This window comes from Macaca fascicularis, chromosome 12 (genome assembly GCF_037993035.2).
Source record: "Macaca fascicularis isolate 582-1 chromosome 12, T2T-MFA8v1.1".
NCBI lineage: Eukaryota > Metazoa > Chordata > Mammalia > Primates > Cercopithecidae > Macaca > Macaca fascicularis.
This window is the reverse complement of record NC_088386.1, coordinates 53214480-53231743: the sequence shown is the minus strand read 5'-3', so window position 1 is coordinate 53231743 and position 17264 is coordinate 53214480. Positions and strand designations below refer to the sequence as shown.

General features: G+C 41.0%; 1 protein-coding gene across 9 annotated transcripts in view; it reads left to right on the top strand.

Moving 5' to 3' along the window:
• The window catches only part of ACVR1 (activin A receptor type 1), a 140846-nt gene extending 123789 nt beyond the window's left edge, over positions 1–17057 (top strand). For all 9 annotated transcript variants that reach the window (XM_015432226.3, XM_005573233.4, XM_045367103.2 and 6 more), the window contains 2 exons: positions 14921–15051; positions 15838–17057. In XM_015432226.3, coding sequence (XP_015287712.1) covers positions 14921–15051; positions 15838–15972 — 266 coding nt within the window. In that variant the 3' untranslated portion in view covers positions 15973–17057. The remainder of the gene's footprint in view (positions 1–14920; positions 15052–15837) is intronic.
• Positions 17058–17264: the final 207 nt, after the last annotated feature.

The following is a 17264-nucleotide window of genomic DNA, read 5'->3' as shown; positions in this document are numbered from 1 at the left end:
TAATTTCCATCTTGATTTCATTGTTGACCCAGTGATCATTCAGGAGCAGGCAATTTAATTTCCATCTATTTGCATGGTTTTGAAGGTTCCTTCTGGAGTTGAATTTCCAATTTTATTTCACTGTGGTCTGAGAGAATACTTGATGTAATTTCAGTTTTCTTAAGTTCATTGAGACTTGTTTTGTGGCCTATCATATGGTCTATCTTGGAGAAAGTTCCCTGCGTTGATGAATAGAATGGATATTCTGTAGTTGTTGGGTAGAATGTTCTGTAAATACGTTAAGTCCATTTGTTCTACGGTATAGTTTAAATCCATTGTTTCTTTCTTATCTTTCTGTCTTGACCTGTCTAGTGCTATCAGTGGAGTATTGAAGTCCCTCACTATTATTGTGTTGCTGTCTGTCTCATTTCTTAGGTCTAGTAATAATTGTTTTATAAATCTGCTAGCTCCAGTGTTAGGTACATATATGTTTAGGATTGTGATATTTTCCTGCTGGACAAGGCTTTTATTTTGAGATGGAGTCTCGCTCTGTCACCTAGGTTGGAGTGCAGTGGTGTGATCTTGGCCCACTGCAACCTCCACCTCCCAGGTTCAAGCGATTCTCCTGCCTCAGCCTCCTGAGTAGCTGGGATTACAGGCACCCACCACCACGCCTGGCTAATTTTTGTATTTTTAGGAGAGACGGGGTTTCACCATTTTGACCAGGCCAGTGTCAAACTCCTGACCTTGTGATCTGCCCACCTTCGCCTCCCAAAGTGTTGGGATTACAGGCGTGAGCCACCACGCCCGGCTGACAAGGCCTTTTATCATTATTTAGTGTTCCTCTTGTCTTTTTAAAATGCTGTTGCTTTAAAGTTTGTTTTGTCTGATATAAGAATAGCTACCCTTGCTCGCTATTGGTATCCATTTGCATGGAATATCTTTTTGACCCCTTTAAGTTTATTTGAGTCCTTATGTGTTAGGTGAGTCTCTTGAAGGCAGCAGATAGTTGTTTGGTGAATTCTTACCTATTTTGCAATTCTGTATCTTTTCAGTGGAGCATTTAGGCCATTTACATTCAGCATTAGTATTGAGATATGAGGTGCTATTCCTATTCGTCATGCTATTTGTTGCCTGAATACCTTGGTTTCTTAAAAATGTATTTATTGTATTTTTTTATAGGTCCTGTGAGATTCGTGTTTTAAAGAGGTTCCGTTTTGCTGTGTTTCCAGGATTTGTTTCATGATTTAGAGCTCCTTTTAGCAGTTCTTGTTAGTGCTGACTTGGTAGTGGTGAATTCTGTCAGCATTTGTTTATCTGAAAAAGACCGAATTTTTCCTTCATTTATCAGTCTTAGTTTCAGGGCATACAAAATTATTGGCTCATAATTGTTTTGTTTAAGGAGGCTGAAGATAGGGCCCCAATCCCTTCTAGCTTGTGGAGTCTCTGCTGAGAAATCTGCTGTTAATCTGATAGGTCTTGTATCATTTTTTGGATTTTCTTAAGTTGAACTTCACCTTTCTCTGGTGCCTCCTTGATTAGCTTAATAATATACCTGAATTCTTTTTCTGGCAATTCAGGGATTTCTTCTTGGTTTGGATCCAGTGCTGGTGAGCTAGTGTGATTTTTGGGGGTTGTTAAAGAACCTTGTTTTGTCATATTACTAGAATTGTTTTGCTGATTCTTTCTCATTTGGATAGGCTGTGTCAGAGGGAAGGTTTAGGACTCAAGGCTGCTGTTCAGATTCTTTCGTCCCACAGGGTGCTGCTTTTATGTAGTACTCTCCCCCTTTTCCTCGGGATGTGGCTTTCTGAGAGCCGAACTGTAGTGATTATTTCTCTTCTGGATCTAGCCACCCACACACGGCTACCAGTATCCAGGGTGGTATTGGGGGGTGTCTTCACAGAGTCCTGTGATGTGAACTGTCTTCAGGTCTCTCAACCATGGATACCGGCACCTGCTGTGGTGGATGTGGCAGGGGAGTGAAGTCGACTCTGTGAGGGTCTTTAATTGTAGTTGTTTGATGTGCTAGTTTTGTGTAGGTTGGCCTCCTGCCAGGAGGTGGCGCTTTCAAGAGAGTATTAGCTATGGTAGTATAGGGGAGGATCAGGTGGTGGGCAGGGCCATAGAACTCCCAAGAGAATATGACCTTTATCTTCAGCTACCAGGATGAGTAGAGAAAGACCATCAGCTAGGGTCAGGGTTAGGCGTGTCTGAACTCAGACTCTCCTTGGGTGGTGCTTGCTGTGGCTGCTGTGGGGAATGGGGTTGTGGTTCCCATGTCAGTGGAGTTATGTTCCCAGTATTATGGCTGCCTCTGCTGTGTCATGCAGGTTGTCAGGGAAGTAGGGGAAAGCCAGCAGTTATAGGCCTCACCCAGCTCCCACGCAACCCAAAAGGCACGTCTCACTCCCACCATGCTCCCCACCCCCTCAACAGCACCAAGTTTGTTTCCAGGCAGTGGGCCAGCAGGGCTGAGAACTTGCTTCAGGCTACCAGCTTCCCGGCTGAGGAAGCAAGCAGGGCTTGCATGCCTTCCCACCTGTCAAGTCTTGACACCAGATTCATGTCCTCCCCTGAGTTCGGGCAAGGAAACTGCATTCGGTTGGAATTTTTACAGAGTTCAGCTGGAGGTTTCCTTCTCCCTGTGGTCTTTTCCCAGTTCCTCCGGCAGCCGTTCCCAAGGACCACTGTAAGGCAAGTCAGAAATGGCTCCCCCAGGGACCGAGAGCCCATAGGGCATTTCCCGCTACTTCCCGTGCCCCTGTATTTCATTCAGCTCTCTAAATTGTTTCAGCTCCAGGTAAGGTCAAATCCTTCTTCCATAATCTGGATCTTCAGATTCCCCAGTGAGAGTGTGTGTTTGGGGGTGGACAGTCAGTCCTCCTTTCCCACTTTCATAGTTTGGGCCCTCAGAGTATTTGGGCTGTCTCCCAGGTCCTGCAGGAGCAATCCCCTTCCTTCAAAGGGTCCGTTGATTCTTTCAGATTTCCTGGTATATTCCTGGAGTAGTTATTGGAGCAAAGGTTTATGGTCCGAGTCTCCATACGTTGTTCTGTCCGTCTGAGTGGGAGCTGCAATTTAGTCATGCCTCCTATCTGCCATCTTTTCCTCAACCTCTTTGATTTTTTTAATGATACCTATTTCTTTGTTGAGTTTGCCACAGATTGTGAATTGTTTTTCCAATTTCTTTGTGTATTTTTAGCATGTGTTCTCTGATACCTCACTGAGCTTCTTTAATATTGTTTTGAATTTTTTTCAGGCATTTTACCTAGTTTTTCTTCATTGGAATCTGTTGCTAGAGACTTACTGTGTTCCTTTACTGTGTCATATTTCCTTATTTTTTTCATGTTCTTTGTGTCTTTACATTGATATCAGCACATCTAGTGTAACCTTTGTTTCTCCCAATTTTATGGTTTGGTTTTTGTAGGCAAAGACTATTTCCTATATTGGGTTGGTAGGGTGCTTTGATTCTGGGTAGGTTCACTCGTGTAGTATCCGTATGATTACTTCAACTGTTACTGGCGCCAGTAGTGTCTGTGAGTCTTTTTTAGTTTAGGCTGAGATTAATGGAGGCTGTGGTGAGGCTTTTCTTGGGATGGGGATGCCAGGAAGACTGGTCCTTGGGACAAGTGGTTGTGGCAGCAAGCCAGGCATGCTGGTCCTTTGCTTCTCGGTGGCATATATGAGCCCAATGGAATCAAGTCCAATGGACTAATCCTTGTGTCTCCAGGCATCTTGCTTAGGGTCCAGCAGTGGCAGCAGTGGGTTAGGTAGACAGGCCGGTCATCAGGCTTCTGGGTGGCTTGTGTGGCATTGATGATGGCAGTAGTGGAATGGGCCAGCCATTGGGCCTCCAGGCAGCAAGCTTGGGTACCAGCCAACTGGGAAGGCCGGTCGCTAGGTCCCCAGGAGGCATGCGCAGGCTCCAGTGGTGACCAGCAGGGCAGGTTACTCCCTAGGCTGTCAGATGATGTGTGTGCGGGTGCTGGCAGGGTGGATGGGCTCATCCTCAATCCCCCAGAAGGTATACACACACACTGGTGGTGGCAGGGGGCTGAGCAGACAATCCCTAGGTCCCCAGATGATGCATATGGGCCCTGACAGGGGCAGCACTGGGTGGGATGAACCTGTCCTCAGGCCTCCCATTGGTGCACATGAGTACAGGCTGTGATGGGTGGCGCAAGTTGATCCCTAGACCCTTGGAAGTTGTGCTTAGGCACTGCAAGTGGTGACTCTTGGTGGAGGAAACCTTTCTTCAGACCTCCAGATGGCATGCTTGGGCCCTAGTGGTGAGTGGGGCAGGCCTGTTTTCAGACCCCTCTGATCGTGCCTATAGACATCAGGGATAGTGGGTGGACTGGTTCGTATTTCATTCTTGTCTTCCTCCATCTTCCTATTTTACCTTTCTTCCCACCCTCCTTACTTTTTTGCTCTTCTCACAAGGAAGTTTTAACTTGAGGAGAATGATCAAGTAAATCTAAGGGTGAATTCTGCTATTTTTTATGTGTTTTTACTTGTTGAGTTTGGATTGTTGAGAAAAGGCTCAATTTTTGCACTCAGAAGTCACTTATTTATAATGAGCAGACTGTACCTACTGAACAAGTCAAATTTAAATGTAGGAAGCCCTGGATAGATGGCCTATGTTGATCTGCTTATAAGTAGTTTTATTAAATGGTGATGCCTTAGCAGTTAAAGAAGCACTTGTCATTTTTAACCTGTGTTCCCTACAGTGTGCTCTCACCCTTGCCTTTCATGTACCCAAATCAGCCACAAATATACTGTTGAACTTTACTTTCAGTACATTGTATTCTGAAAGCACTAAGTATACTCTTTCAAATTGGGCATGCCCCAACTACCCACAAAGTGGTTTTTATAGCAAAATCCCTTGAATTAACTAGATGAACCTCTTCATATCTTCACAACTGAAAATCTTATTTCACAGAGCATGTGTCTGAAACTATTCCAGGAAAACAGAAGAAAATGCCATATATTTAGATTAATGTTCATTTCCAAAAGATGCTTTACATTTTAGCCTCCTGTGACCCATTGGAATCCTGGATTTGAAGAAATAATGCATGAAGTCTCTAATAGCTGTTTTCCATTCCACGTTCCACTGATGTTTTCTTCCAAGGATTGAGGTTTGTGGGACAATCATAGTTTTCGTGAATAGCACAGCCAGAGATGAGGACTTTCTGTGAGGTAGTGGAATTGGGTAATTTATATAGTTTTAGTGTACAATAATTAAAATTGGCATGCCTTTAGGTGGCTTTTTTTCCTAATAGCAGAGTGGATCTGCTTTGAACAAACCATCTGAGGATATCAAAGTAAGTGTTCAGATTAAACATACATGGATTGTAAATTGACAGTTCTTTTTCTTTTTTTTTTTATATGAACGTTTTCTTGGTAATTGTTTCTCAACCATTGGGAGCTGCTGCCTTGCAGTTTGTGCCCTTGATGCCCCTTGAGAATTGTTTGCAACAGAGAAATTGTTTTGCAGATTTATAAAGTTCTGAACTTTGCCTGAAATTGCACATCAGCTTCATTTCCTCACCCCCTCCCCAATCATTCTTGAACACCTTCAGACTGAAAATTTTAATTCTGATTAGTTTATCTTAACAAACAATTTAGAGAAGGATTGGTGTCCAAATAAACTGTGTGATGTGGAACTTGCCCCAGATGAAGAGGAAGTTGGCGTTCCATAGCTAGACAGTAGCATTTCCAGCTGTGGGGGTGCCGGAGCTGAGCCAAGCAGGCCTGCTCAGCAGAGACTTGGGATTCAGGCTTTGTAAGAACTCATGTTGCAAACCCGCTCCCTGTGTTGCAGGCATAAACCCAAGTGGCTTTTAAAGATCAGCTGTGATTAATAGTAGTCAGTTTGAAGTCAGAGTCATCAGTTTAAAATTTAGCTCAACAAATGGTGGCTTGCTTGGTAGTGCCTGTGTTTAACATTATTTTGTGGGGGGGGGAAGGAAGGTAGAGGAAGGGAGAATGTTTTGATTGTTTTCTGATTTATTGATCTCTCCCTTGCATCATCACCAAGACTGTTAACTAGTTCCCAGAATGTTGTGGGTTGAGCTTCTGTGCTGTGATGTGGTTTGATTTTTTTAGAGGGGCGGTAAGGGTATCTCCTGTCTCATTTAAAATTATCTACTGTCCTTTGGCAATGACTAATTTGATATTTTCTCTTTTTGTTCTCTGTTCTCTCTTCTATGAACATTCACGTGTGTACACACACAATGTATACTCCCTCACCCACAAATCAGTTTATCTAAACTTAAACCTGTAAGTATTCAATGCTGCTTGCAAACCTGTTTTTACTACTGTTAATCTTTTAATTATTACTTTCCCAAAACAGAAAAAAATGAGTAGAAAGAGAAATTTTGCCTTCAAATTTCAACATTTACATATTTTTCTACTTCTGTATGCACTCATTTTAAAAATGTAGCTGTAATCATATATAGATATAATTCCGTATCATCTTTTTTATTCGTGCTTTTTAAATGTTGCTGAATAGTCTGTTTTTATTTTAAATGGTCACATGACATCTTATTAGCTTAACTATTTCCATATTGTTAGATATCCCGTTTCTACCATTTGGGGCTTATTGTAGACATTTTTGTGCATATGATGATTTCGTTTGGGGAACTGATTCTGAATCTGAAAAGAAGTAGACTTAATAGGTCAAAGAATATGGGTGTTTTTATGGCTTGACACATATTGCCAAGTTGCTTTTCATAACAGCTGTACTAATTTACAATGTCCCCCATACCCCAGGGTGTGATGTACCTATTTCATTTTCTTACCAGCTTTAGGAACTGTCATTAAAAGAATATATATATTTGAAATTATTGCATATAAAATGTATCTCATTTAAATATATGAATATTTTCGGTGAGGAAGGTCATTATAATGATATATCCTTTGAGTTTCTGAATCCATTATAAAAATTGATGACCAGATAGTTCTCTTGGAGTACTGTGATCCTCAAGTGAACCATGAGCATAAAGATATGTTGCATTTTTTATTTTTTATTGGAGTTTTACATTTGTTTGCTACTAATAATAAACCTCATGCTGTTTCTTTACAGGAAATGAGAGTTGAGTCCATTTTTGCATCTGAACATTTCTCAATAATGTCCTTTGGAATTTACTTTTGGTGTTTAATTTGACATTGAATTTGGAATTGGTAGGAAAGAAAATGGTTTTCTTCCCTTCCCTGTGTGAATTTTCTATATGAACTTAAGGCAGGGGTTCACTTGGATCAATAGTTTTTAAATTGGAATGTGCGTCACAGTCACCCAGAGTGCTTAAGACACAGATTCCTGGGGCCCAGCCCCAGCGTTTCTGATTTAGTAGTTCTAAGGTAAGAAAATGTGATGCCAAGGCTCCCATCCAAATACACACTAGGGTTTTTGAAAAAAGACAGTGTGCCCAGATTGAATAGAGAAATACCAATTTGGTTGGACATGTTAGCGTGATGTGCTTCTGTCTTCCTTGCTGTGGTTCTCCTAGGGCCATTGCACTGCACACAGAAGAAGCCTGTGTGAAGAGTGCCCTCTAGAACTGTGTGGGGTTTGTGCTGGGTCTGTGGGAGGCAGTGAAATGGAATCACTAACATTCCAGGGTCTGACGTCATACTCTCTGATCGGTGACTTACATCAGTTTCGTTATTAAAATATATATATGTATATCTACTTTAAGGGGTTATGGTGATTAAAACGAGATCATTTATGTAAAGCATCCTGTGTGTCCGGCATAAGAAAGTGCTTTGGTCTGGTTTCCTTTCCACGGAAAACGGGTGATGAAGGCCACCCAGGAGCTTGCAGATCACAGTGGCCATCTTCTGCCTCTTGTTTTGCTACCTCTTGGCCCTGCTACATTTGTTTCCCCTCTTCACTGCCCACAGGAAGGCTCTGTGGACATATTCTTGTTTCACTATTACTGGCTTTGGTTATTTTATGATGGAATCCAGGGTTAAAATGTGTCAAAAACCACTTGTATCTCATAGAAAAATCCTTGCTGGCCAAGCTGCGCCTTTTATGGGGTGGGGGCTAGGACATACTTGTTAGAATAAGCTTATATTTGGTGCACTTACTTTGAAAAAAGAACCTCTTCTAATGAATCTTTGAGCCAGCCAGGGAGCTGCTTGTGTGCTTCTGCTCCTAAGTGCAATGGGGCTTGTGTATGGAAACCATGACAACTCTTATTTTTGTCAGCAACTCAATATTCAACATGTTTCATGACGTTAATTACCTACTTTTGTGTGTATTAAGGTTTGCATAAGAGGATGAATCATATTAGGGCCAATTTTTCATATTCATTAATTTCAGTTTTGTTTGTTTGTTTTTTTTTTTGTTTTGGTTTTAACATTTAGGATGTGACTGGGGGCAGGAATATGGAGTTAGAGTGGGAGGGAAGAATTATTTTCCCCCTGACTTCCTGGAATTTCATATCCCTGATTTAGAGATCCAAAACAGAGGAGAGTGGTCAGCTAACCTCATGACAAAATAAATTGAAGGCTGCAAAAGTTTATTGGCTGCTGTTTACTGACTAGTAGTCTCTTTTCCTTGACACACCTCTAAAAGCAGTCTTCCACCAAGACAAATATCTGTATCATAAGCCTTATAACAGCTACAACATTCAGTGAATGATACATTTTTCTGAAGAAGCCTTCCTTCAGAGCTACCAAATGTTTGGAACTCTTGTGGTACTCCTCTCTGTCTCGGTTTTGGAGGTATGCAAGCTCTAAGGCTGTCTTGTTCATAGTTTAACTCAGGGAATAGCCATGCAGCGTCTCTAGGCTTTTTGCCCTCTCCTTTGGCAATTTACAGTAATATTGACACATGTTTTTAGTAGGGTCCAACTACACAGTAATCTATAAACCATTTACTTTTGCTACATCGATGAGAATTCCAACAATAGAAATTAATTTTATAATTTTAACAGATTCCTGAGAATGCAGTTAGTTTGGACTTTGAGTAATGTACATGGTTCCATAAGCCCATGAATTACAATGGGCTAGAGGGGCAGGACACAGCTGTCACAGCATGTACTTTACCCAGCATGGGACAAGGCTGTCTTTCCAACTCCTGCTTTCAGGAAGAAGTGCCTGCCATGAGTTACAGGAATGCCTGAGGTACTGATTCTCATAACCCTCTGGCAGTGCGGCAGGGCCGAGGGGCCAGAACTCGGGCTGTCATCCCCTCTGCCAGGAACAACCTCATCCATTTATTCATCAGTCGTATTTTATCTGTGCCATAGGGTGAGAAATATCTCAAAGCCCTCTTGTGAGGTCTGTTAGGTGAAGTAACACAAATATTGGATATACCTTTTTGAATCATGTCTCACCAGGAAGAATGATGCCTTTCTGTGAACTCAGTGTTTCCCAAGATTCATCCATTCATTCATTCCTACTACCCTCATCATTTTTTTTCCATATCCAGATGCTACTTTGTACCATCATTTACAGAATCTTTTCCTTCAAATTGGCTCTTTTTGAAGTTAATTTTGTTTTGAAAGGAAATTATTATCACTGCTGGAAATGGAAAACCAGTATCACATGGCATAAAATGGAAGGTAACTATGAAAATAAATGTGTAACTAATGAAATGAAGAAGTTTAGTCCATGAACCATACCAAATTTTCTCACGTGCCACACCTGAAGGAAACACTATTCACTTATAGTCCTCTCAGATGCCAGATATGGGCCATTTTCTTTTTTTCCCTCTCGAAAATAGTGTACTTCTAATGTTCTGTTCTCTGAAGGATTTCAGCACTTCTGTAGGAGTTAATTGTTAAAAATAGCTCTCTGTATGGATATACATGCCAGAGAGTCTGTCCTCATTACCTGGATATCTGATGTGACTACCCAAGTTGGAGGGGATGTCACATAAAATGTAGGGTATGCTATTACCTTTATAAAATGTTAGAAGTTCCAAATTTGGCAAATGCATCTAACCTTGAGAGTTTTGAAAAAGGATTGTGGACATATATAATCAACATGTATTTGTGTATTTAGTATCTGTAATACACTAGATGTGTGTTAGACTCAAGCACTTGAGCAAAGTAACCCCCAGAATATCTGATTAAAAGGTGCTTACATTCTTGTTGAAGAGTCAAATTATTATAAATAAATAGATCAAGCCACTGCGGTTGAGGTATATAGGAAGGTGACGGAGTATGGGGGTGAGGGCACTGAACTTCATTTAGGCCCCTGCGTTGTGGTAGCAGGATGGAACAGTCTTCTTAGAAGGTGAGAAGCATGAACTGAGTCATCCGTGGACTGAATAAGAACATAGTTGGACAAGCTTGGGAGGATGTGATGCAGGTGGGAATGAGAAATAAAACTTGACCACGGTGACAATTGGTATGTCAGACAAAAGGTAGAGCTGAAGGATCCCATAAAGGTGCCCTATTGATGGAACTACAAGTAATTCTGGTGTGGCTGATGTCCACGTATGTGAAGGACAGTGGTGGGGAATGGACTTTAGTGGGAAAGGAGTGGGCTCCCATGGACAGCACTGATGGAATACACGCAGAGGAGGGGCATGGTGAGCTCCTTTCTCAACTTTCTCCTACAGATCTCACTGAGGGCAGTGGGATAGGGTGGAGGTTGGCAGGGAAGGACCGACGTAGAGAAACCCGTGTGTCCCACATGCAGCTGTCAAGTGGAAAGAAAGTGGGTGTCTAGTTCAGGACCTCGGGGGCAAGATCTTGAGGAAGGACTTGTTTCTGGACATTTGTGAGGCCACTGGTGTTTCATGCTTTTTGAAGTGCATATCTAGGACATATTTGATCTGCACGTTGGCTTTGTGATGTGTGCTTTAAAAGTATTGGAAAACTAAGGCCTGGCACCTAAGGGGTTTACTCAGAGCCATATAGCAAACCAATGGGAGGGATATTGGTTGATGAAGATAGGCTTACCCCAGAAAAGAGAAAACTTTCACCTAGACATATGCCCAGGAAAAAACTATTGTATAAATCAGACACCCCTGTCAAAAGTTGTGGGGGAGTAGGTTATGAATAACGTTTTTGATTTCTTTCTCGTGGCCCTTTGAGTCACGCTGGCCGCCTTACATGGGAGGCGAGGCCTGGCTCAGTCTGTTCCGTCCCTGGCCACCATTTAAGAGCGCCTCTTCCCCTGCCTTCCTGTGTCGTTTGTTGTTTGTACTGCTCATTTGGCACTTGAAATGCTTTGTATTTTTAGTTACTTGCCTGAATTCATGCTGTGCTCTTTGCTGGCTCACGATTTGGCAGTAACTTCTTGGGTGCTGCCTCTAAAGGACTTAGAGTTCACTTTTTTGCCTGGCTTCGCTGATTATCACTTTCTGGCAGAAATGAGGCACTGTTGTAAATCAGTTATTTCCTACCTTGACAACATGCATCACCTCACAGCCTGGCCTCACCTCCTGTCTCCTTCTTCTCCCCCGGCTCTCCTGCCACCACATGCACCCATTTCAGCCCCAGAGAACTTCTCTCCATCTCTCCAACATCAGAGGATGGTTTGTCAGTTCTTGTCCTTGCCCCATAGCCTCCCTCTGCCTGGAATGCACCCACTCCGTGGGGGTTTCTCTTCCCTGTCATCTTTTCTGCCTTGCAAACTCTTGATCTTTCCATTCTGCCCATGCCCCACTTCCCTCCTGGAAAGCTTACCCGTGCTTCCACGGCACCCAGTTTATATATGGGGACTTGGGATACCATGGAGGTGTTTTCTCCTGTGAGCACTGCCAAGTGCCACTGTCCCTCTCCACCCTCTTCTCTGTGATCTTCCCTCTATAGCTAGTCTGTAATTTTTTTTCTTTCACCTTTCTCATTATTCTCATCACCAACACTGCATCTTTTTCTTTTCTTTCTTTTTTTTTTTTTTTTTGGAGACAGAATCTTTGTCACTAGGCTGGAGTGCAGTGGCATTATCTCTGCTCACTGCAACCTCCGCCTCCCAGGTTCAAGCGATTCTCCTGCCTCAGCCTCCTGAGTAGCCTGGACTACAGACGCATGCCACCACACCCAGCTAATTTTTGTGTTTTTAGTAGAGACAGGGTTTCACCATATTGCCAGGATGGTCTTGATTTCTTGACCTTGTGATCCACCCACCTCGGCCTCCCAAAGTGCTGGAATTACAGGCATGAGCCACTGTTTTTTTTAATTTTTTTTTTATCCCTCCTGCCAAGCACAGTCTCGGGCACACACAGCTAATCAAAATGATCATTGAGAATTTAGGATCTCAAAGTGAAAGTAGAATGAGAATTTCTAATATAGTTTTGCCTTTCAAGATATAAAATAAATGGGTGAAAAACATATTTTGAGGTTCTTTTTGACAAGATTTCCATTGTCTAAGGGAAAAAAAAATGAGAGATTTGTCCTGCTTTTCCACTAGATTTTGATTTCCTTGGAAAACAAGAGCATGTCTTATATTTTTATCACTCTCAGCATTTAATACGGCATCCCACCATAGTAGTAATGCACTTTCAACTGATTTATTGCTTTCCTTGATCAGAGGGAGTTCCTAGTGACTGTTCGAGCTTAATCCCAGGTTTATTTTATTTTGGAGAAGCATGGCCAGCGTCAGGTGAAAACAATCAACAGTTGGCCAATGATTGAGGAAAAAGAGGCTTGACTAAGTCCCAGGGATAATCAATTAAATGGTCTTTTAAAAATACTTGACTCCTTTTATTAAAACATGGGGACATTTAATAAAATTAAAACATGGGAAACGGAAACACAAGGGTAAATTTCAGCTTTGTATAGTGAAATTCATTGTTTGGTATCACCAGATCTCATGTTTTAAAAATCCAGCCATGCTTTGTTTTCTTTTGCATTTATAGAAAACTTCAACTTTGTGTTACTGTTCACTTTCACATAACCCTTCCTAAGCTCAACAGGTAAATTACTCCAAATAGATGGCTGTTATGCTAGATATTTAAATATTAAGGTAGGCTATTAAATATACTGTCTTTCAGAAAAATTGAGAGATGGTGAAGGGCACATGTGTTACTGTTTTCTGTAAATTCTTGTGACCCTAGAAAACATATAAAATATCTCTCTGGGTCCATGTTCAGCTGTATTTTAGATGGTGTCTGTTAGTACTGAAAATAATTAAAAGATATTTGTTTGAATGCTTCCTGGGATTCTTACAGGAGAAGAAGGGCCTCTAAGATGAGGTGTTCCAAGACTTCTGAGAGTAGCAGTTTATACCCAATATGACCTGTTTATGATTTGCCAGGAAGGTTTTAATCCACTGACTGATATGCATTTCAAATGCAGTTACACAAGGTGGGTAAGCTATTTGGAATTAACTAGTTTTTTGTTTTGTTTTTTTTCTTGGGAGACAGAATCTCACTCTGTCACCCAGGCTGGAGTGCAGTGGTGTGACCTTGGCTCATTGCAACATCCACCTCTCGGGTTCAAGCGAATCTTGTGCCTCAGCCTCCTGAGTTAGCTGGAACTACAGGCATGCGCCACTACACCCAGCTACTTTTTGTACTTTTAGTAGAGACAGGGTCTTGCCATGTTGCCCAGGCTTGTCTCAAACCCTGACATCAAGTGGTCCACCCGCCTTGGCCTCCCTAAGTGCTGAGATTACAGGCATGAACCACCACACCCAGCCTAGATTTTTAAAAAATATAATTTAGACTAGTTTCCATCTCAAATATAAACCTTTATTTAGCCAAATTTGTGAAGTTTTAAAAAGATGTATAGTATTTCTTGAAAAGATGCTCTTTATCATAGCTAATGTTTTGCATAAATGGTTTGTATTTGTATGGAATTTGTAAGAATGGATTCCCACTGTTAGTAATTTCTATGATAAATGAAAAGGGAATTGAAGCTTTTCAGGTGGCTTCTAGGAACTAGAACAACTGAATTACAACTTTCCTCACTGTCTCCTTCTGTCCCCTCCAACAACTTTTTAGGTGTTTAGGAATAGAAGAAAGACCCGGAGGAAGAAAAGAGAGCAGTAAACCAAGTTATTACCTCATTGTTTGAACCCTTTGTTGAGGGAAAAGAAATAATAGATGTCTTGGTTTTATGTCTATGAAGGGGAAGAATCCATTTTCTAATTCCATATAATGAAGTTAAACATTTTTCTGTTTAAGGAGTTGATATAATTCTGCTGGAAAAGAAAAGGTTTCCAGGCCACTGGAAATCATGCAGGGGCAGAAGCTGAAATTAGCTACTTTTCACATTTGCTTTTGGGCAGAGGAAGAGCTCATTATTTATCCCTCTTTTCCTCTGCCTTCCCACGTGGCTATCCTCTTTACATTTTATTTTATGCCTTCAGTATGATTTTAAATAATAGAACCATCAGTCAGACAGCTGTGCCTGGCAGTTAGCGGGTACTCAGTACATGTAGAATGAATTAATGAGGAAATGAGTATTTCCTATTATATTATTTGCATCCCTCCTAATGGAAGAGATTAATGTATAACAATGTTTTTCTTAACAAAATATTTTTATAACAAAAAAGGGGTATTTTGATGATGGTCTTGGTTTATTACTCCCTAGCTCTGGTTTGTGGACAACTTTTTATTTCTATTTATGGTTGGAAGCCACTAGATTCATGTGCTTTCCCCAGGTGGCTTGGGTGTTTCTGATCACCAAAGGAATTTTTGTTCTATGTCTTCAGTGCCCTGTTGGGCATTACAGGGCTGTTAATATACACTGTGGGAGAATTTTGCTAATAGTTATGATTACATGAGAAGTTTTCACGTATTTCCTTCTAACAATTATCCTTCTTCCAATACCCTGCAGGGTGTATATTTATTGCCTTTTTCTCTGCCTGTTTTAGGACCTACCTTTAGCTTCCAGAACTGCCCTGAGGTATGAGGAAGGTGATTAGTATTTTCTTCTGTCACATTATAACCTGTGACACCCATCAATGAAATCTTGGGGGATCCTGTACTCTCTTGCTAACCCAACACAATTCTTGTCCTTGTGTGCAGGTATAGTGGAGGATTACAAGCCACCGTTCTACGACGTGGTTCCCAATGACCCAAGTTTTGAAGATATGAGGAAAGTAGTCTGTGTGGATCAACAAAGGCCAAACATACCCAACAGATGGTTCTCAGACCCGGTAAGAATGCCAGTTTCTCAGTTTTAGAGCTCTTTTCCATTGTTTGCTATTTGTTTCCTTTTGAGTTTCAACTGGTATAGCATCTGAGTGATCTGTCCTGTGTATCTGTTGTTTTCTCTTCCTATTTTATGTAGAAGGGTTTAGATCTAGTAGAGGAAGCTCAGACAAATACTCCCATTCTCGAAGAAGCCATATCTGATAGGGGTTGCTAGTGAATGACAATATTTGTAAGAATTTCTATGAATGGGCAGCTCCAAGAATTGGGAGAGTCATGACTACCGCTACTAGCCCTAAGACTGCAGTTTCATATGTAAACCAAGAGACTTTAAGTGAAGCTTTTAACCTCCTTTCCATCTCTGCATATCTGAAATCCCAAACACAAGCTGCTGAATGCTGAAGATCCTGTATTGCTACTCATAAGTAGTAGTAGATATAAAACAATGAGAAATGACCCTGTTTGGAAATTTCAGGATTATCTCTAGGTTAGTATTGCTGCCTTTAGCACCCATAAAATCATTAAGGGGTCCAATCTGGCCTATGTCGTTTGCCTGATAAAGTAAATTGGTAGCATTAAGAGTCCAAAGGACAGAGTTCATGAAACTCTACGAGTAGCCTCTTTATCAGTGGTTAAAGCTTGAATATTTGTTTAAAGAAGATGACAGTAACATAACTCTAATTTCACAAGACCTGCGAGTTCTTCAGAACAGTTGACATGATATCAGCCCAGCTTCCAGGGCCACTAAAAAGCCAGTTTGTCATTGTGGTGTTTGTTCTTTCTCTCCTCAGACATTAACCTCTCTGGCCAAGCTAATGAAAGAATGCTGGTATCAAAATCCATCCGCAAGACTCACAGCACTGCGTATCAAAAAGACTTTGACCAAAATTGATAATTCCCTCGACAAATTGAAAACTGACTGTTGACATTTTCATAGTGTCAAGAAGGAAGATTTGACATTGTTGTCATTGTCCAGCTGGGACCTAATGCTGGCCTGACTGGTTGCCAGAACAGAATCCATCTGTCTCCCTCCCCAAATGGCTGCTTTGACAAGGCAGACATCGTACCCAGCCATGTGTTGGGGAGACATCAAAACCACCCTAACCTCGCTCGATGACTGTGAACTGGGCATTTCACGAACTGTTCACACTGCAGAGACTAATGTTGGACAGACACTGTTGCAAAGGTAGGGACTGGAGGAACACAGAGAAATCCTAAAAGAGATCTGGGCATTAAGACAGTGGCTTTGCATAGCTTTCACAAGTCTCCTAGACACTCCCCACGGGAAACTCAAGGAGGTGGTGAATTTTTAATCAGCAATATTGCCTGTGCTTCTCTTCTTTATTGCACTAGGAATTCTTTGCATTCCTTACTTGCACTGTTACTCTTAATTTTAAAGACCCAACTTGCCAAAATGTTGGCTGCGTACTCCACTGGTCTGTCTTTGGATAATAGGAATTCAATTTGGCAAAACAAAATGTAATGTCAGACTTTGCTGCATTTTACACATGTGCTGATGTTTACAATGATGCCGAACATTAGGAATTGTTTATACACAACTTTGCAAATTATTTATTACTTGTGCACTTGGTAGTTTTTACAAAACTGCTTCGTGCATATGTTAAAGCTTATTTTTATGTGGTCTTATGATTTTATTACCGAAATGTTTTTAACACTATACTCTAAAATGGACATTTTCTTTTATTATCAGTTAAATTCACATTTTAAGTGCTTCACATTTGTATGTGTGTAGACTGTAACTTTTTTTCAGTTCATATGCAGAACGTATTTAGCCATTACCCACGTGACACCACCGAATATATTACTGATTTAGAAGCAAAGATTTCAGTAGAATTTTAGTCCTGAACGCTACGGGGAAAATGCATTTTCTTCAGAATTATCCATTATGTGCATTTAAACTCTGCCAGAAAAAAATAACTATTTTGTTTTAATCTACTTTTTGTATTTAGTAGTTATTTGTATAAATTAAATAAACTGTTTTCAAGTCAAACAGTGAAATTGTTTTTCAAAATATAAAAAAGATCTGTGTAACATTACGCATTTTATTATGGGAGCAATAGAAGCACAAAACTAATTTGTAAATTGAATTTGCTTTTTAAATCTACTCATGCACTTACGTAAGACATCGTAAGGATGTCTTACAGCTTGAATTTGGTAAAAGAAAATTTGTTTCTTCCGTTGGCTGTGATTTTTTGGT